This window comes from Lynx rufus, unplaced genomic scaffold (genome assembly GCF_022079265.1).
Source record: "Lynx rufus isolate CCGP_SWC_20201006 ecotype Redwood Valley unplaced genomic scaffold, mLynRuf1.p SCAF_10, whole genome shotgun sequence".
NCBI lineage: Eukaryota > Metazoa > Chordata > Mammalia > Carnivora > Felidae > Lynx > Lynx rufus.
Genome location: NW_025814824.1, coordinates 59,913,343 through 59,928,792, shown reverse-complemented (window position 1 = coordinate 59,928,792; position 15,450 = coordinate 59,913,343). Strand labels below are relative to the sequence as shown.

Genomic DNA, 15,450 nt, shown 5'->3' with positions numbered 1-15,450 from the left:
TGGTCTTCCACTTCTTTCTCTCCATTTTGACTCTCCTTTTGACTCAGACGTTTTACCTCAGATAACTTTGACCACGTGAAATGTTTTGGCTCTGTGCTTAATAAAATATGAAAGTCAGAATTATGGCAACATTAAAAATTTTTTTGTTGAGAAAGCAAACTTAAATAACACACCTATACAAAAAAACATGATGATCACCCAAAGTCCATAGTTTACGTTAGGGTTCGCTCTTGGTGTTGCACATTCTGTGGGTTTGGACAAATGTCTAATGACATGTATCTACCATATAGTATCATACAAAGTCTTTTCACTGTTCTAAAATCCTCTGTGTTCTGCCTATTCATCCCTCCCTCTCCCCAATCCTTGGCAACCACTGATCTTTTATTGTCTGCATAATTTTGCCTTTCAAAATGTCACACAGTTGGAATCATATAACATGTGATCTTTTTAAATAGGAATCTTTCACTTATTAATATGTATCTAAGTTTCTTCCAGGTCTTTTCATGGCTTGGTAGTTCATTTCATTTTAGTGCTGAATTGTAGCCCATTGTCTGGATGTACTAAAGATTATTTATCCATTCACCTACTGAAGGGCTCTTGGTCACTTCTATATTTTGGCAATTATGTGTAAAGCTGCTATAAACATCCATGTGCACGTTTTTGTGTGCACATAAGTTTTCAGTGCATGTGGGTAAATAACAAGCAGGGTGACTGCTGGATCATATGGTAAGAGTATCATTTGTATTCCCACCAGCAATGAATGAGAGTTCCTGCCAGTTCACACCCTTGTCAGCATTTGGTATTGTCAGCATTCTGAATTTTGGCCATTCTAATATTTTAACGTACAGTAGTTGTTTTGATCGTTGTTTTAATGTGCATTTTCCTGATGACATATACTATAGAGCATGTTTTCATTTGCTTATTTGCCATTTGTATATCTTCTCTGTGAGATGCCTATTAAGGTCTTCGGTTCATTTTTAAATCGGATTATTTGTTTTCTCATTGTTGAATTTTAAGAGTTCTTTGTATACTTTGAGTAACAGTCTGTTTCAGATGTGTCTTTTGCAAATATTTTCTCCTAGTGTGTGGCTTGTCTTTTCACTCTCTTGACAGAGTCTTTTGCAGATTAAAACGTTTTAATTTTAATGAAGTCCAGCTTATCAATCTTTCCTTCATGGTTCGTGTCTTTGGTATCATATCTAAAAAAATTTTCACCACTTGACTATAAAAAACCAACTAGTGGTTATCAGAGGGGAAGTGGGTAGGGGGATGGGTGAAACAGATGAAGGAGATTAAGAGTACACTTTTCATGATGAGCACTGAGTAATGTATAGAATTGTTCAATCACTATACTGTATACTTGAAATAATATAACACTATGTTGCCCACACTGAAATTAAAATATATATACACACCTACATACAAACATACATTCATGCATAAATTCACTACCAGTCTCAAATAATTGGTAATGCCAAATAATAACAATAACTAATTTAATTAAAAAAATAAAAAGTCATCACCAAACCCAAGTTAATCTAAATTTTCTCTGATTTCACCTTCTAGGAATTTCATAGTTTTGCATTTGACATTTAGGTCTGTGATTCATTTTAAGTTAATATTTAGGAAGGTCTGTGTCTAGACTCATTTTTTTTTGCATGTGGATGTCCAGTTGTTCCAGCACCATTTGTTAAAAAGAAAATATTTGCTCCATTGTATTGCCTTTGCCCCTCTGTCAAAGATAAGCTGACTCTATTTATGTTGGTCTATTTCTTAGCTCTCTATCCTGTCCATTGATTCACTTGTCTATATTGGCAACATCACACCATCATGATTAGGGTAGCTTTGTAGTAAGTTGAAATCGAGTAGTGTCAGTCCTCCAACTTTCTTCTTTTCCTTTAATATATTGTTGGCTATTATGAGTCTTTCGCTCTCCCTATAAACTCTAGAACCAGTTTGTCAGTATCCACAAAATAACCCCTTAGTTTTGATTGAGATGCACTGAATTCCAATATAGATCAATCCCAATATATGTAGATCAAGTTGGGAAGTACTGATATCTTGACAATACTGAATCTTTCCATCCACACATATGGAATATCTCTCCACGTATTTAGTTCTTCTTTGATTTCTTTTAACACAGGTTTGTAGTTTTCCTCATATAGATCTTTGTGCATATTTTATTAGATTTACATTTAAGTATTCCTTTTGGGGGGTTGCTATTGTAAATGATAGTTTCTTTAATTTCAAATTCCTCTTGTTCAATGCTGATACATAGAAAAGCAATTGACTTTTGTAGGTTAACCTTGTACCTTGCAACCTTGCTATAACTGCTTATTAGTTCCAGGAGTTGGGTTATTTTCAAGATTTTATTTTTAAGTAATCTCTGCACCCAACATGGGGCTCGAACTTAAAACTTTGAGATTAAGAGTCACACACGCTATCAACTGAACCAGCCAGATGCCCCTTCAGGAGTTTTCTGCTGATTCTTTTGGATTTTCTACATACGCAATCATGTCATCTGTGAACAAAGACATTTTTACTTCTTCTTTCCCTATCAGTATACCTTTTATTTGCTTTTCTTGTCTTATTACCTAGCTAGGATTTCCTAAGTAAATGCTGAGTGATGAGGGTAAACAGTCTTGCCTTTTTCCTGAATTTAGTAGGAAAGTTTCTAATTTCTCACCATAAAGTATGATGCTAGCTGTAGATTTTTTTGTTCATATTTTTTATCAGATTGAGAAAGTTCCCCTGTATGCCTAGGTTATTGAAAAAAATTATCATGAACTGGTGTTGAATTTTGTTAAATGTTTTTCCTGCATCTCTTGATACGATCATGGGATTTTTCTTCTTTCGGCTGTTGATGTGGTTGATTACATTAATTGCTTTTTTAATATTGTACCAGGTTTGCATACCTGAGATAAATCCAACTCAGTTGTGGTGTATAATTCTTTTTATACATTGCTGGATTTGATTTGCTCCATTCCATTGTAATTCTTTAGATCCACCTGTCTCCAATTTCAGGGACAATGGTTTGTGCCATGACTTCTCTTATGGATCTAAGAACTGTTGAGTTTCAGTTTGTTCAGATTTTTACTTGTTAGGATGGACTGGCATCTTGCAAGCTCTTTACATGGAACTGACAACCAGAAGTCTCCATAAATAATTCAATTATATTTATTAGTTATTCACCATGTGGGTAAAAGTGTCCTTGGAGTAAAAATGGTGGTCAAAAAAATGTACTTCTTTTATTTACAGACTCAATTTTGACCCAGCTTTTAAAGAATAAGCCCTGCCCTAACCCCATCCCACTTATAAAATAGGAAAGGGTTTGCTTGGATCTACTTACAAGGTACAGGCATATGAAAGCCAACACAGTGGTTCCAATCATTCTGCTTGGGAACTGAAAGCAGGGGTCCCACTCATACACCCTGGTTTGGAACCAGGACTTTTTAGTCTCCCTGTGAATGAATAAATAACAGAAAAGAGAGGCTGTGGTTGGTAAACAAATGCCCAATTCTTCTGAAAATAACCTCTGCTTCATCTTAGAATTTAGTGAAGAAAAAGAACATCCTGGTAGATTCCAGTTTTCATTCTCCCCTTATTCTTAAGAACAGAGACTCAGTTTTATTCAGTACAGCAATTCACCAAACTAAAGGGCTATGGTTCCTGATCTCTCTTACAGCTAGAGTGACTAAGATTAAGCACAGGCCAATCAGATGTCACCAGATGTGGCAGTTTGGGGGAGGGTGCTGAGGTATAATTCACGCAGCTTGGAGGGACCCCATTGCCCTCTTTCTTTTCTCCTGCCTGCTGTCTGAAACACAGACATGGTGGCTGATCCAAGCTGGAGTCCACCCCAGCATCCGTCTTGGACCGTGGACAGCCTTCATGATGACAGTTACTAAGAGCTGGAGCAGAAAGACAGATGACTAGTAAGTTCCCGTGATGGGCAGTTCAGGGTCAGTATGAACTACCTGCCTCCAGAATTCTTTTATATGAGAAAGAAAGAAATCTCCCTCTTGTGTGTCCCACTGTTATTTTGCATTTTCTGCTACATGTAACTCAATGTACTTCTAACCAAAGTACTAGCTTTGCCACTGTATGACCCTGGATTAGACACATCCCTTTTGTGGGGCTTATCCCCTTGTACACAGTGGCAGTGGCAGGGATAGGGTTGATCACTGCTTTTGCTTGGCCATGAGCTATGTCCCCTGGTATTGGTAACAGCCCCTGCACTGTTTCTCTGGGAACCTGCTCCCTCCCCTCAGTCCTACTGCTTAAGTGAGGCTGAACAACTTCCTAGTTCCAAAGATGAACATATGACAGGCTTAACGATCCATTTACTCTAATCACCTAGCCACAGTAATTGGTTCTGGGAACGCATGTGGTCTGATGCGACTCAATGAAACCCACTCATAGGAGTTTGGTTTGAATTATTAGAAAGGAAATTTTCTCTTTCCTGTGATCTTAAACCAGGAGGGTACAAGCTTAGAGATTCTGAGGGCCACCACGGGGAGGAAGCCCACCTAACTACGGGTCTAACACAGATCAAAGCAGAGCTAAGAGAAAATGAGGAAACCAGCCCTGGTTCTGATATCAGTGAAGCCACTGGATCCGTCTGCATCGGAACCGACCACTTCTAGAGTTTTTAATTATGAAAGGCCACACGTTTGCTTTTTCTCTTTAATCTAGTTTGAGCTGAGTTTCTGTCATCAGCAAACAAGAGTCCTGACTAATGTGCCCATCCAGTCATCTCAGGGTCTCCCGCACTGTCAGGGCTCATCAACACTGGCACAAATACCTGGGTGGGGGGGGGGGGAGGGAGGAAGGAGGGAGGGGGCCGGGGAGGGGGGAATGAAGCACACGGGGGCTTACTGCAGGGGGGCCTTCCTCAGGAGCCGCTTGACATGCTCCGCCTGGTGAACTTCCAGGAAAGGCTTTTCTTCCTGTGAGAAAACAGAGAGGTGTATGCTGGGGCTCACAGATCCTTGTTAGGGTTTCGGTCCCTTTGACGGGTTACCGTCACAGAGGGCAGGAATCTGGGTAAAGCTGCTCTTTTAGATTGAGCACAGTGGTTAAGAGAGAGCCTCGCTCGACAACCAAACTCTCTGGCTCCAGGTCTGGCTCCGCTCCAGGCTGGCGACATGACCTCGGGCGACACAACTCACCTTTCTCGGTCCATGTCTCTTCATGCAGAATGGGAGAAGTAAAAATAGCACCTGCCTCACACGGCTGCTGTGAAGACTAGACCTGCCAGTGCACACACGGTGCTCATACTCAGTACTCACCATCTGCAGCTCCCAGCCCAGGTGGACCCTCAGCGACTTGACAAACATGTGAAGGAAGCGGCCCAGCAGGAAGGCCAGGCACAGCAGTGAGGGCCAGTAGAACATGACGGTCTCGTACTTCCCCAAAAACTGCAACAGAAGCAGAGCATGGAGCCCGGGCTCTAGGCGGGGCAGGGCCAGGCTGCCCGGGAAGCTGTGGACAGGAATCTGCCTGCCGGGCCCGCTCTCACCAAGCCCACCTTCCCAGGGCTTGGCAGTCAGTGATCGATGTTCTGCTCCCCCAGCCCCACACCCCCGCCTGAGCAGTGGGCCTAGAGTCCAGCAGCCCTGGGTGTGAATCCCAGCACCCCCATTCTTTAAAAATTTATTTATTGTTTAATTTACATCCAAGTTAGCATATGGTGCAAGAATGATTTCAGGAGTAGATTCCTTAATGCCCCTTACCCATTTAGACGGTCACCCCGCCCACAACCCCTCTAGCAACCCATTTTGTTTTATAAGAAGGGCTTTCACAGCTTTTTCTGATTAGTTATTAAATGATGCTTTTGGAAAATATATACGACAGAGAGAAGAAGGAGAGAAAGAGGGGTGAGGAGGGGAGACAGAGCAGAGGGTTGCAGATGAGAGAGAGGGAGAGACATGTGGAGAGAAGGAGAAACAGAGAGAAAGGAAGGAAGGAAGGAAGGAAGGGAGGAAGGGAGGAAAGAAGGGAGGAAGGAAGAGAGGGAGGGAGGGAGGGAGGAAGGGAGGAAAGAAGGGAGGAAGGAAGGGAGGGAGGGAGGGAGGGAGGGAGGAAAAAAGGGAGGAAGGAAGGGAGGGAGGGAGGAAAGAAGGGAGGAAGGAAGGGAGGGAGGGAGGAAAGAAGGGAGGAAGGAAGGAAGGAAGGAAGGAAGGAAGGAAGGAAGGAAAGAAGGGAGGAAGGAAGGGAGGGAGGGAGGGAGGAAGGAAAGAAGGGAGGGAGGAAAGAAGGAAGGAAGGAAGGGAGGGAGGGAGGGAGGAAGGGAGGAAGGAAAGGGAGGGAGGAAAGAAGGGAGGAAGGAAGGAAGGGAGGGAGGAAAGAAGGGAGGAAGGAAGGGAGGGAGGGAGGGAGGGAGGAAAGAAGGGAGGAAGGAAGGAAGGGAGGGAGGAAAGAAAGGAGGAAGGGAGGGAGGGAGGAAAGAAGGGAGGAAGGAAGGGAGGGAGGAAGGGAGGGAAGAAGGGAGGAAAGAAGGGGGAAGGGGGTCCCATAACTGCTATCATGTTGGCAGCAACACAAGTTCCTGGGAATACGGGTCTCTCAAAATGGTGCTCATAGTTTTTCTATGATTTTAGTTCCATTTTAATGAAAAAAAAAAGTGGGTTTTTTCACTGTTTTAAGACAAACAATATTGTAACTTATTTTTCACAATTTACTAGTTGGTTTCATGTTTTTTATGTTTCCAGAGCACTTGCCCCCATGGGGAGTAGGGTTTTGATGTTGTGATGTTTGGGTGTGGGACACAGACATGCTGAGATGTGGGGGCTCATATCTCCCCTTCATCTTCCTCTCCAATATATGTTCACCACTTAAACATCAGATATCGCCACTGCCAATATTCCAGTGTCTTTCCTCTGTATCTACCCTTACATCTCTATCTGTTATAAATTGATATTATACCAAATACATAGGTCTGTCTAGATCATAATCATCTATCTCCCCATGTGGTTATGAATTATTCGCAAACATCACTTTTAATGCTGCATAACAGTACACTATTTAGATGAATCAACTTTAGAGTCTCTCCTAATATTAGGACATTTTAGCCTGTTCAACATCTCATTTTTATATCTAATGTTTCCATGAACATTCTTCATTTGAGAACATGAAGTGAAATCTTTATTATTACCTTAGTCTGGGTTCCAGTTCCATGATTTTTAACTAGTAAGTCCCGTTAGCCCCTGAGTCTCACTTTTTTACCAGTGAACTGTGGAGGTACTAATACCCTTCAAAGTGCCTTGAAGCACCTTGAACTATGCAGTAGTTAATTTGGGGGACTGAGCCTAGAACACCCAGAACACTGCGGTTCTTAACATTAGTGATTCTGAGCACAGAAGTGAGGCCCTGCCCTCTCTTTCAATTAACCATGAATGTTCTGAAGTTCAAAAGAACCCCAGGAAGACTGGAAGCTCTCCAAGACACCAAAGAAAATGCCTGTGATCTGGAATTTCAGGCACTGTGAGCAGAGTGAAGGAGGGCATCTTTTTGGGCAGAGGTAGGCCAGAATGTTCTTAATCCCAGCCCAGAGATGCAGACAGAAGTCCCAGCCCCCAAGTTCATTTTCCAGTCCAGCTCCCCCATTCTCCATCACGCCCTGTAATCCTCCAAGGTTACTCAAGTCTGGGAGAGGTTTTGGCAAGGCTCCTGGCCCAGGTGACCTCCTGGTGCTCCCCCTACCTGCCCAGTAACCCTTATAGATGCAGTGTGACTCAGTCTTTCATCTTTTTCCTTTTTCTGGTGTACAAGGTTAAACGGATGAAATAGTTTCCCCCAATTCTGAGGACAATGCATGATAAAGCTGGAATGTTCATCCAGTCTGAGACTTCCATTTTATAGACAGAGAAACTTAAGCTACATGAAGGAGTGGAAAGAAATGAGCTTTGGAGGGTGTCTGGGTGCCTCAGTTGGTTAAGCATCCAACTTCAGTTAGGTCACGATCTCATGGTTTGTGAGTTCAAGCCCCGTGTCGGGCTCTGTGCTGACAGCTGGCAGCCTGGAATTTGCTTCAGATTCTGTGTCTCCCTCTCTCTATGCCCCTCATTAAACATTAAAGAAAACATTAAAGAAAATTAGGGGTGCCTGCATGGCTCAGTCAGCTAGACATGTGACTCTGGATTTCGGCTCAGGTCATGATCTCACAGTTCGTGAGTTCAAGCCCGACATAGCACTCTGCACTGACAGTGTGGAGCCTGCTTGGGATTCTCTCTCTGCCCCTCCCTCCCTCTCTCTCTCTCTCTCTCTCTCTCTCTCTCAAAATAAATGAACAAACTTAAAAAAATTAAAAAAAAAAAGAAATGAACTTTGTAGTCAACCAGACCTGGTGTCAACTCTCAAATCAGTTATTTCTTAAGAGTAACTTAATAAACTTGGGCCTCAGTTTCCTCACCTGTAGAATAGGTCTGCTGAGATGTTCCCTACCTCGAGGGGCTGCTGTGAACATCAACTGAGAGAACATCTGTCTGTGAATGAGCAACCTGATGAACATAAGATGCTATACAAATGGAAGCATCATGAATGGCTCCAGCTCTCCTTTCGGTCATACGAAGGAGCTGAGGCCCAGAGAGTGGCAGAGGCTTGTCCAATGTCACACAGCAAACTGGTCGTGGTGAAGCACTGAATGCTCTAAACATAGTTCAGCAGGGACTCACCTGCCCATGGGGACACTGTATGATGTAAAGGATGGTGACAGCAAACCTGTAGGACAAAAACAAGGCTTGGAGCACTGTGGTCCCTCCCAGCACAGCCCCTGGGAAGAAGCCCAGATCCCATCAGCCTGGAACTACCTCCTCTTTTCTTACTCCTTGGGAGGGCTGGTTGCCAGGCCTCTGTGTACACTCCACCCAGACTGAGCACCCTATTTGTGCCGAAGTGCACGCACCAAATACACTTAACATGTCCTTGTATAGGACACAATGCTGGAATCCATACAGCGGAGCACAAAGACCCTGAGTGATCTCCTCCTCCCTGCCCTCATGGGACCCCAGAGAGGGAAAGGAATTTGTCCAGAGTCACACCCAGAGCCAGGACCAAGGCTTAGGTCTCCTGACTGGTGTTGACGCTCCTTCTGGTGGGACTGGCCTTGTCTGGAAACACTGCCCTGAGGAATGAGCCTCAAGGCTTTAGTCCCGTGAGACACACACTCCTGGCCATAGTCAAGCTTGATTCATCTCCCAAGATGCACAAGCTGCTGACTGATTCCCACCACCCATTCCTCCCCAGGTCAAAGGTTTGTCAGAGGCCGGAAGATGGTATTACCCCAGGTCTAACCCCGGATACCCTCTCTTTTAATTTTATAAAGCAAGCTGTTTACAAACTTAAGAATGGTAGCCATGGTGTGTCAGGTGCTGGTGAGCCCCCTCCAGTGGCCCACACACTGGGCCGGAGGACCCCTGCCTCACACAAAGTGCTGTAGCAGGAGAACCAGCTCAGTAAGGGGGACAGGAGCTAGAAAGCAGAGTGCTCGCGGGAGGGCGCCGTCAGCAAGGATTCCTGGGACCGGCTCCATGCTGGATATGGGGCTAGTGCTGAGAGCACAGAAATCAACAGGAGGGTCAAGAAGTTCTCCATCTGTGGGGTTGGTGATCCATGAAGGATGAGCATGGATCTGTCAATGGACCAAGTCAGGCAAGATAACCCACAGGGGAGAATAACAACATATAGGCAAAGAGGCCAGAATGCATGATCCACAAGAGTCCATCTTGTTCTCCAGTGTTTTCCCTGGCCCATAGCAGGGATATAACAGCATGTTTGCTGAGTGAATAAGCAGGTGGATGAAGGAACGCAGGAGTCTGGTGTGACTGGAGGTGTGTGCTAGAGACTGTTAGGGATGGACAGACAGGGGAGGCCAGACTGCAGTGGCCCCAAATGCCAAGTTAAGGCACATGCACTTTCTCCTGGGCTCCCAGGGGAGACATGACAGCACAGAGAAGAAGCGTCCAAATGGGTCTCCTACATCCCCCAGTGGGACTGTGGGCAGTTGACAGAAAAATAAGTTTTCTGCATCTCCGACTTCTGGAATATTCTAACCGCGAGTGGCCTGTGAAGCAGAAAGAATGCCTGACCTCCTGCAGCCTTACATGCAGTCCCAGGGAGAGGCCACTGTGGGACCTGGGACCAGTCACTCCACCTGCCCATCATGGGCCTCAGTTCTGGGCAAAGTCGCCCTCCAAGGGGAGCTCTCGGGTCACCTCCAGCCCTTTGTCCAGAGTGCAGCCACGGCAAAGGAGTCACAGGAGGGCAGACATGCAGCGTCCGTCTTACCAGATCAGAGAGTAGCTGAAGCCAAGGATGGAGCTGACCAGCCGGAACTCCGACGAGAGGCAGGCAAAGAAGGGGAAGTGAGACAGGCCGACTTCCATGCCTCCAATCAGAAGCACAAAGGCTGGGGGAGACAGGGCCAGAGATCCTGTGAGCTCTCTTCTCACAGGCTCAGGGGTGTTGCAACAAAGATACAGGGCTTTACGCCCACTTCCTGTCACAGGTCTCAGGTCCCAAGGAGGTGAGTGGACAAGCCCCAGCTCGGTAAAGACGAATGGACGAATGTCTTTCATTCTTGCAACAGACCCTTCCTGGGACCTGTTCCACACCAGGCCCTGGCTAACTATTGAGATGAAGAAGATTTGGTCCCTGCCCTTGGCTAGCTCACACTGTGATGTGCAGAGACAGGCCCCATAAGTGGACAAACAGCAATCACTGAGACTAAGGCCACCATAGCAACATGAAGAGTGGTGATGTGCGTGTGTGTGTGTGTGTGTGTGTGTGTGTACAAAACTTGTAACTATCACATACTCTCTAAACAAGGCAGTGATAAGATTCATTCTGCCACTGACTAGCTCTCAGAGGATCTAATAAGACCCAGGAAAACCTACTCATGCAAGAGGATCTTTACAAAGTGCCTGCTTTGAGCTGGGTCTGGGGCCAGGCACTAAGGCTGCAGTTGGAATGAAGAAGTCTCTTGCTTTCTGAGGTGTTTACCGTCCAGTAGAGAAGACAGGGAGGAAGGTGAGTGCTGTGTTAACAGAGGCATATTCAATCTGCTGTGGGGACAAGGAGAGGAAGCCCCTGACTTCACCTGGGGTCTGGGTCGGGGAAGGGAAGTGGTGACATACAACAAGGCCAGGAAGCATAAGCAGGAGTTTGTAAGATGGAGAGAAGAAGGGAAGGGAGGGCGTTCCTCACTCAGAGGATGGGAAATGGCTGGCTGGGGCTGGTGAGTATTTATGTGACCGTGAGGGGTGGGAGGCTGGCAGGGAAGGACGACATGGAAGGAATACTTTCTGTGAGGATGGAAGCCATGACAGTATCATTTTGTAATCTGCCAGAAGCACCTCTGCCCTAGAAGCAGGCAGAGCAACTAGAATGACACAACCCACACCTGCAGACAGCATCTACAACAAAGTCGGGTCTCGAGACCATTTGGTATCAACACCTGAAGTGGGAGGAAGTGGAGGAAGGCCCAAGAACAGAAGAACCCCAAACTGCCAGGAGATACAAGAGACCAAAGCTGCAATACCGGGACCGAGCCCCCCGTGGAGGCAGACAGGAAGACTCCGAGATGACAAGGACAGGAACACTAGGAGCTGGGAAACAGGGGTCCAGACAAAAAGCAGAGGCAAGAGGCAGACTCGGAAAGTATGAGGATGTTAGGAGGATACATCTATATAATCACTTCGTGAAAACGAAAGAGAGGAATCTAGAGCCATGAACCAAGAAATGATATTCTGACCCAGCCAGATGCTCAATAGCATCAGTCTTTAGGGAAATGCAAATCAAGACAGTAATTAGATACTACTTCACCTGTACTAAGATGGCTATAACTGTTTTCAAAATAGAAAATAGTGTGTGAGGATGTGCAGAAATTAGAACCCTCACACACTGCAGATCAGGGTCCAGAACAGAGTCCAGAAACAGACCCATACTTATGGAGCCAATCGACGCTGACAAGGGTCCAAAGGCAATTTTGTGGGCAAAGGACAAGTTTCTGAAATAACCAGTGCTGGAAAAAATGGAAAAACAAAGGCAAAAACAACAACAACAAAAAAACTTCAATCGATACCTCACACTATATGCAAAAAATTAACTCAAAATGTATCACAGACCTAAAAGCAAAATATCGTAAGACTATAGAACTTCTAGAAAAAACATAGGAGAAAATCTAAGTGATCTTGTATTAGGCAAAGATTTCTTCTATGACACCATAAGCATCAGCCATAAAATAAAATGAATAAATTAGATCTCATCAAAATTTTAAGGCAACTTTTCAAAAGAAATTGTTGGTAGAATGAAAAAACAAGCTACAGACTAGGAGCAAATGCAATTCTCACGCCTGATAAAGGACTCGTGTACAGATTAAAGAACTATCAAAACTCAGAAGAAAATAAAAAACCTAATTTTTATAAATAAGGAAAGTGATTTGGACATGTCACCCAAGAGCTATAGGGATAGCAAAAAGCACATCAAAATATGATCAGCATTACCAGTCATGAAAATGCAAATTAAAACCACGATAAGACATCACTACATACCTCTAAAAATGGCTAAGATTAAAAAGACTTTGTCTACTCATTTGGTATTTAGATTCTACATATGGGTGAAATGATATGGTGTTTGTTTTCCTCTGACCTATTTCGCTTAGAATAAATACCCTCTAGATCCATCCATGTTGTTGCAAATGGCAAGATTTCATTCTTTTTATGGCTGAGTAATATTCCATTGTGTGTGTGTGTGTGTGTGTGTGTGTGTGTGTGTGTGTGTGTATATATATATATATATATATATATATATATATAAAACATCTTCTTTATCCATTCCTCTATCAATGGACACTTAGGTTGCTTATATTTTTGGCTATTGTAAATAATATTGCAATAAACATAGAGTGCTTACATTTTTTCAAATTAGTGTTTAGATTTTTTGTTTTATTTTAGAGACAGAAAGTGTGAGCAGGGAAGAGGGGCCGAGGGGGGTGAGAGAGAATCTTAAGCAGGCTCCATGCTCCGTGCAGAGCCTGATGCAGGGCTTGATATCACAACTCTGGGATCACAACCTGAGCCAAAATCAAGAGTCAGATGCTCAACTCACCAACCCAGGCGCCCCAACGTTTTCATTTTCTTTGGGTAAATACCTAGTAATGGGATTACTGGGTCATATGGTAGTTCTATTTTTAATTTTTTAGGAACCTCTATACCGTTTTCCACAGTAGCTATACCAGTTTGCATTCCTATCAACAGTGAATGAGAGTCCTTTTTTCTCTACATCCTCACCAACATGTATTCTTTCTTCAACAAACAGCATCAGACCTATATTTACAGAGAACAAACTGATGGCTGCCAGAGGGGGGTGGGGTGGAGGGATGGACAAAATGGGTAAAAGGGACTTCCAGGCTGTCAGTATGGGAATGAATAAGTCAATGAACAAAAAGGCACAGCATAGGGAATATAGTCATTATATACTATTATAATAGTGTTGTACAGTGACAAATTACACCTCCACATTTGCGGTGAGCAGAGCATAACAGAGAGATGTTGAATCACTGTCTTGAACACCTCAAGCTAATTTAACATTGCATGTTAACTCTACTCAAATTAAAAAAAATGTTAGAGAGACTGACAACAACAAAAATGTAAGTAAAAAATAAAAAGATTGACCACGTGTTGCTAAGGAGAGAGAAAAACGGGAAGTCTCACATAAGTGATGGTGGTAATCTAAAATGGAACGATTACTTTGGAAAACAGTTTGACAATTTCTTTAAAAAGTATGATCTAGGGGGCGCCTGGGTGGCTTAGTCGGTTAAGCGTACAACTTCCGCTCAGGTCGTGATCTCACAGTTCTGAGTTTGAGCCCCGCATCAGGCTCTGTGCTGACAGCTCAGAGCCTGGAGCCTGCTTTGGGTTCTGTGTCTCCCTCTCTCTCTGCCCTTCCCCCGCTCGTGGTCTGTCTCTGTCTCTCTCTCAAAATATAAATAAACATTAAAAAAAATTTTTTTAAGTATGATCTACTACATGATGTGTATGATCCAGCCATTCCACTCATAGGCACTTACCCAGGAAAAATGGAAGCACAGCTACACACAAAGATTTGTACACAAATGTTCATAGCAGCTTTATTTGCAGTAGTCAAAATCTGCAAATAAATCAAATGTCCAGCAAGAGATGAATGCGTACACAAATTCTGATTTCTCCATATAGTGGAGTGCCATGCAGAAGCAAAAAAGAATGAATTTCTGGCACACGTTAAATGTGTATGAATCTCAAAATAACTACGCTGTGTGAAAGAAGGTCACACCCGTACACACACACACACACACACACACACACAAGTACATTCTGTATGATCCCATTTATATAAAATTCTGGAAAAAGATCAGTGATGAGGGTAGTGAGGGTAGTGGGAAGGAGAGATTACAAAAGGGGACAAGGAGACTTAAGGGGCTCCTTATCTTGATTGTGGTAATGATTTCATGGATATAAACATTTGTCAAAATTTATCAAATTGTATACATTAAAGAGGTATGTGGTGGTATATCATTTCAGTTTTAATTTGCATTTCCCTAAAGACTAATGAGGCATTGGTAGGTATTTGATCATATAGGTCTGGAGGCCCTGAGAGAGAGCCGGGCTGGACAGAGAGGTTTGGAGTCATTGTATTAGGATGGCTGAATCTGTAAATTAGAGTTGATCCTTCAGGGAGAACATGAGTCATGGGGAATGACGAGACCTCAGGCCAAGGGACAAAGAAGTAAGCATTGTTCTGCGAGGAGGAATCCTAGGGCTTGTTGATATCAAGAAGGCAGCAATGGCTAAGACTTAGGAGAGATTTTTGGGGTAGGTGATGGTGAACCTACTTTCTGAGCCTTTGTTCTAAGTCTAAAGGAGCTCTGAATCTCACTGGGGGAAAGCCCCATAAATAAGCTTTGAGACCTGGTGGGCTAGGCATTTTCCTGGGGCAAGTAACAGGTGGGGAACACTGACTGCTCACAAAGTTTATTTCCTGATCCCAGGGAACCCCGGCCAGGCAGTCTCTGAGAGCAAGACTTGCCATGACAAAATTCCCAGCAGGTATGAGGCAGCCCTTACCTTGTGCCCACTGAGGGATATGTAAGGGCTGGTACCCTTCTGAGAACAAGAACATGACTTTATTGGCTGTGGCCCCAAAGGCGATTCCATAAGACCATCGGTTACTAAAGGTGCCCACAAAGTCCAGAGGTCTGTGAACAAGAGAAACAGCTTGTGAGGCCAGAGAGTGGCTCATTCCCACCAATAGCCTCCAAAATAGCAACCCCACCCTGAGGCGGGATTATCGGGTAGCAAATTGTTCATTTCAGCTGACATTGTCTGAGGCCTTCGGTGCCAATTCTAGGTGTAGGCATGGATTCAGGGTACTGAGGTGAGGAAGACAAAAAATCTTTGCCCTTGAGGAGCCTTA

At 44.1% G+C, this 15,450-nt stretch overlaps 1 protein-coding gene across 1 annotated transcript in view; it reads right to left on the bottom strand.

The window, feature by feature from the left end:
• The window catches only part of LOC124524414 (stimulated by retinoic acid gene 6 protein-like), a 37,934-nt gene that overhangs the window by 17,465 nt on the left and 5,019 nt on the right, over positions 1-15,450 (bottom strand). The window contains exons 4-9 of the mRNA XM_047096689.1: positions 15,102-15,232; positions 10,288-10,408; positions 8,676-8,721; positions 5,292-5,420; positions 4,879-4,949; positions 3,350-3,461 (exon numbers count right to left, since the gene is read on the bottom strand). Of these exons, the coding sequence (XP_046952645.1) occupies positions 3,350-3,461; positions 4,879-4,949; positions 5,292-5,420; positions 8,676-8,721; positions 10,288-10,408; positions 15,102-15,232 (610 nt within the window). The remainder of the gene's footprint in view (positions 1-3,349; positions 3,462-4,878; positions 4,950-5,291; positions 5,421-8,675; positions 8,722-10,287; positions 10,409-15,101; positions 15,233-15,450) is intronic.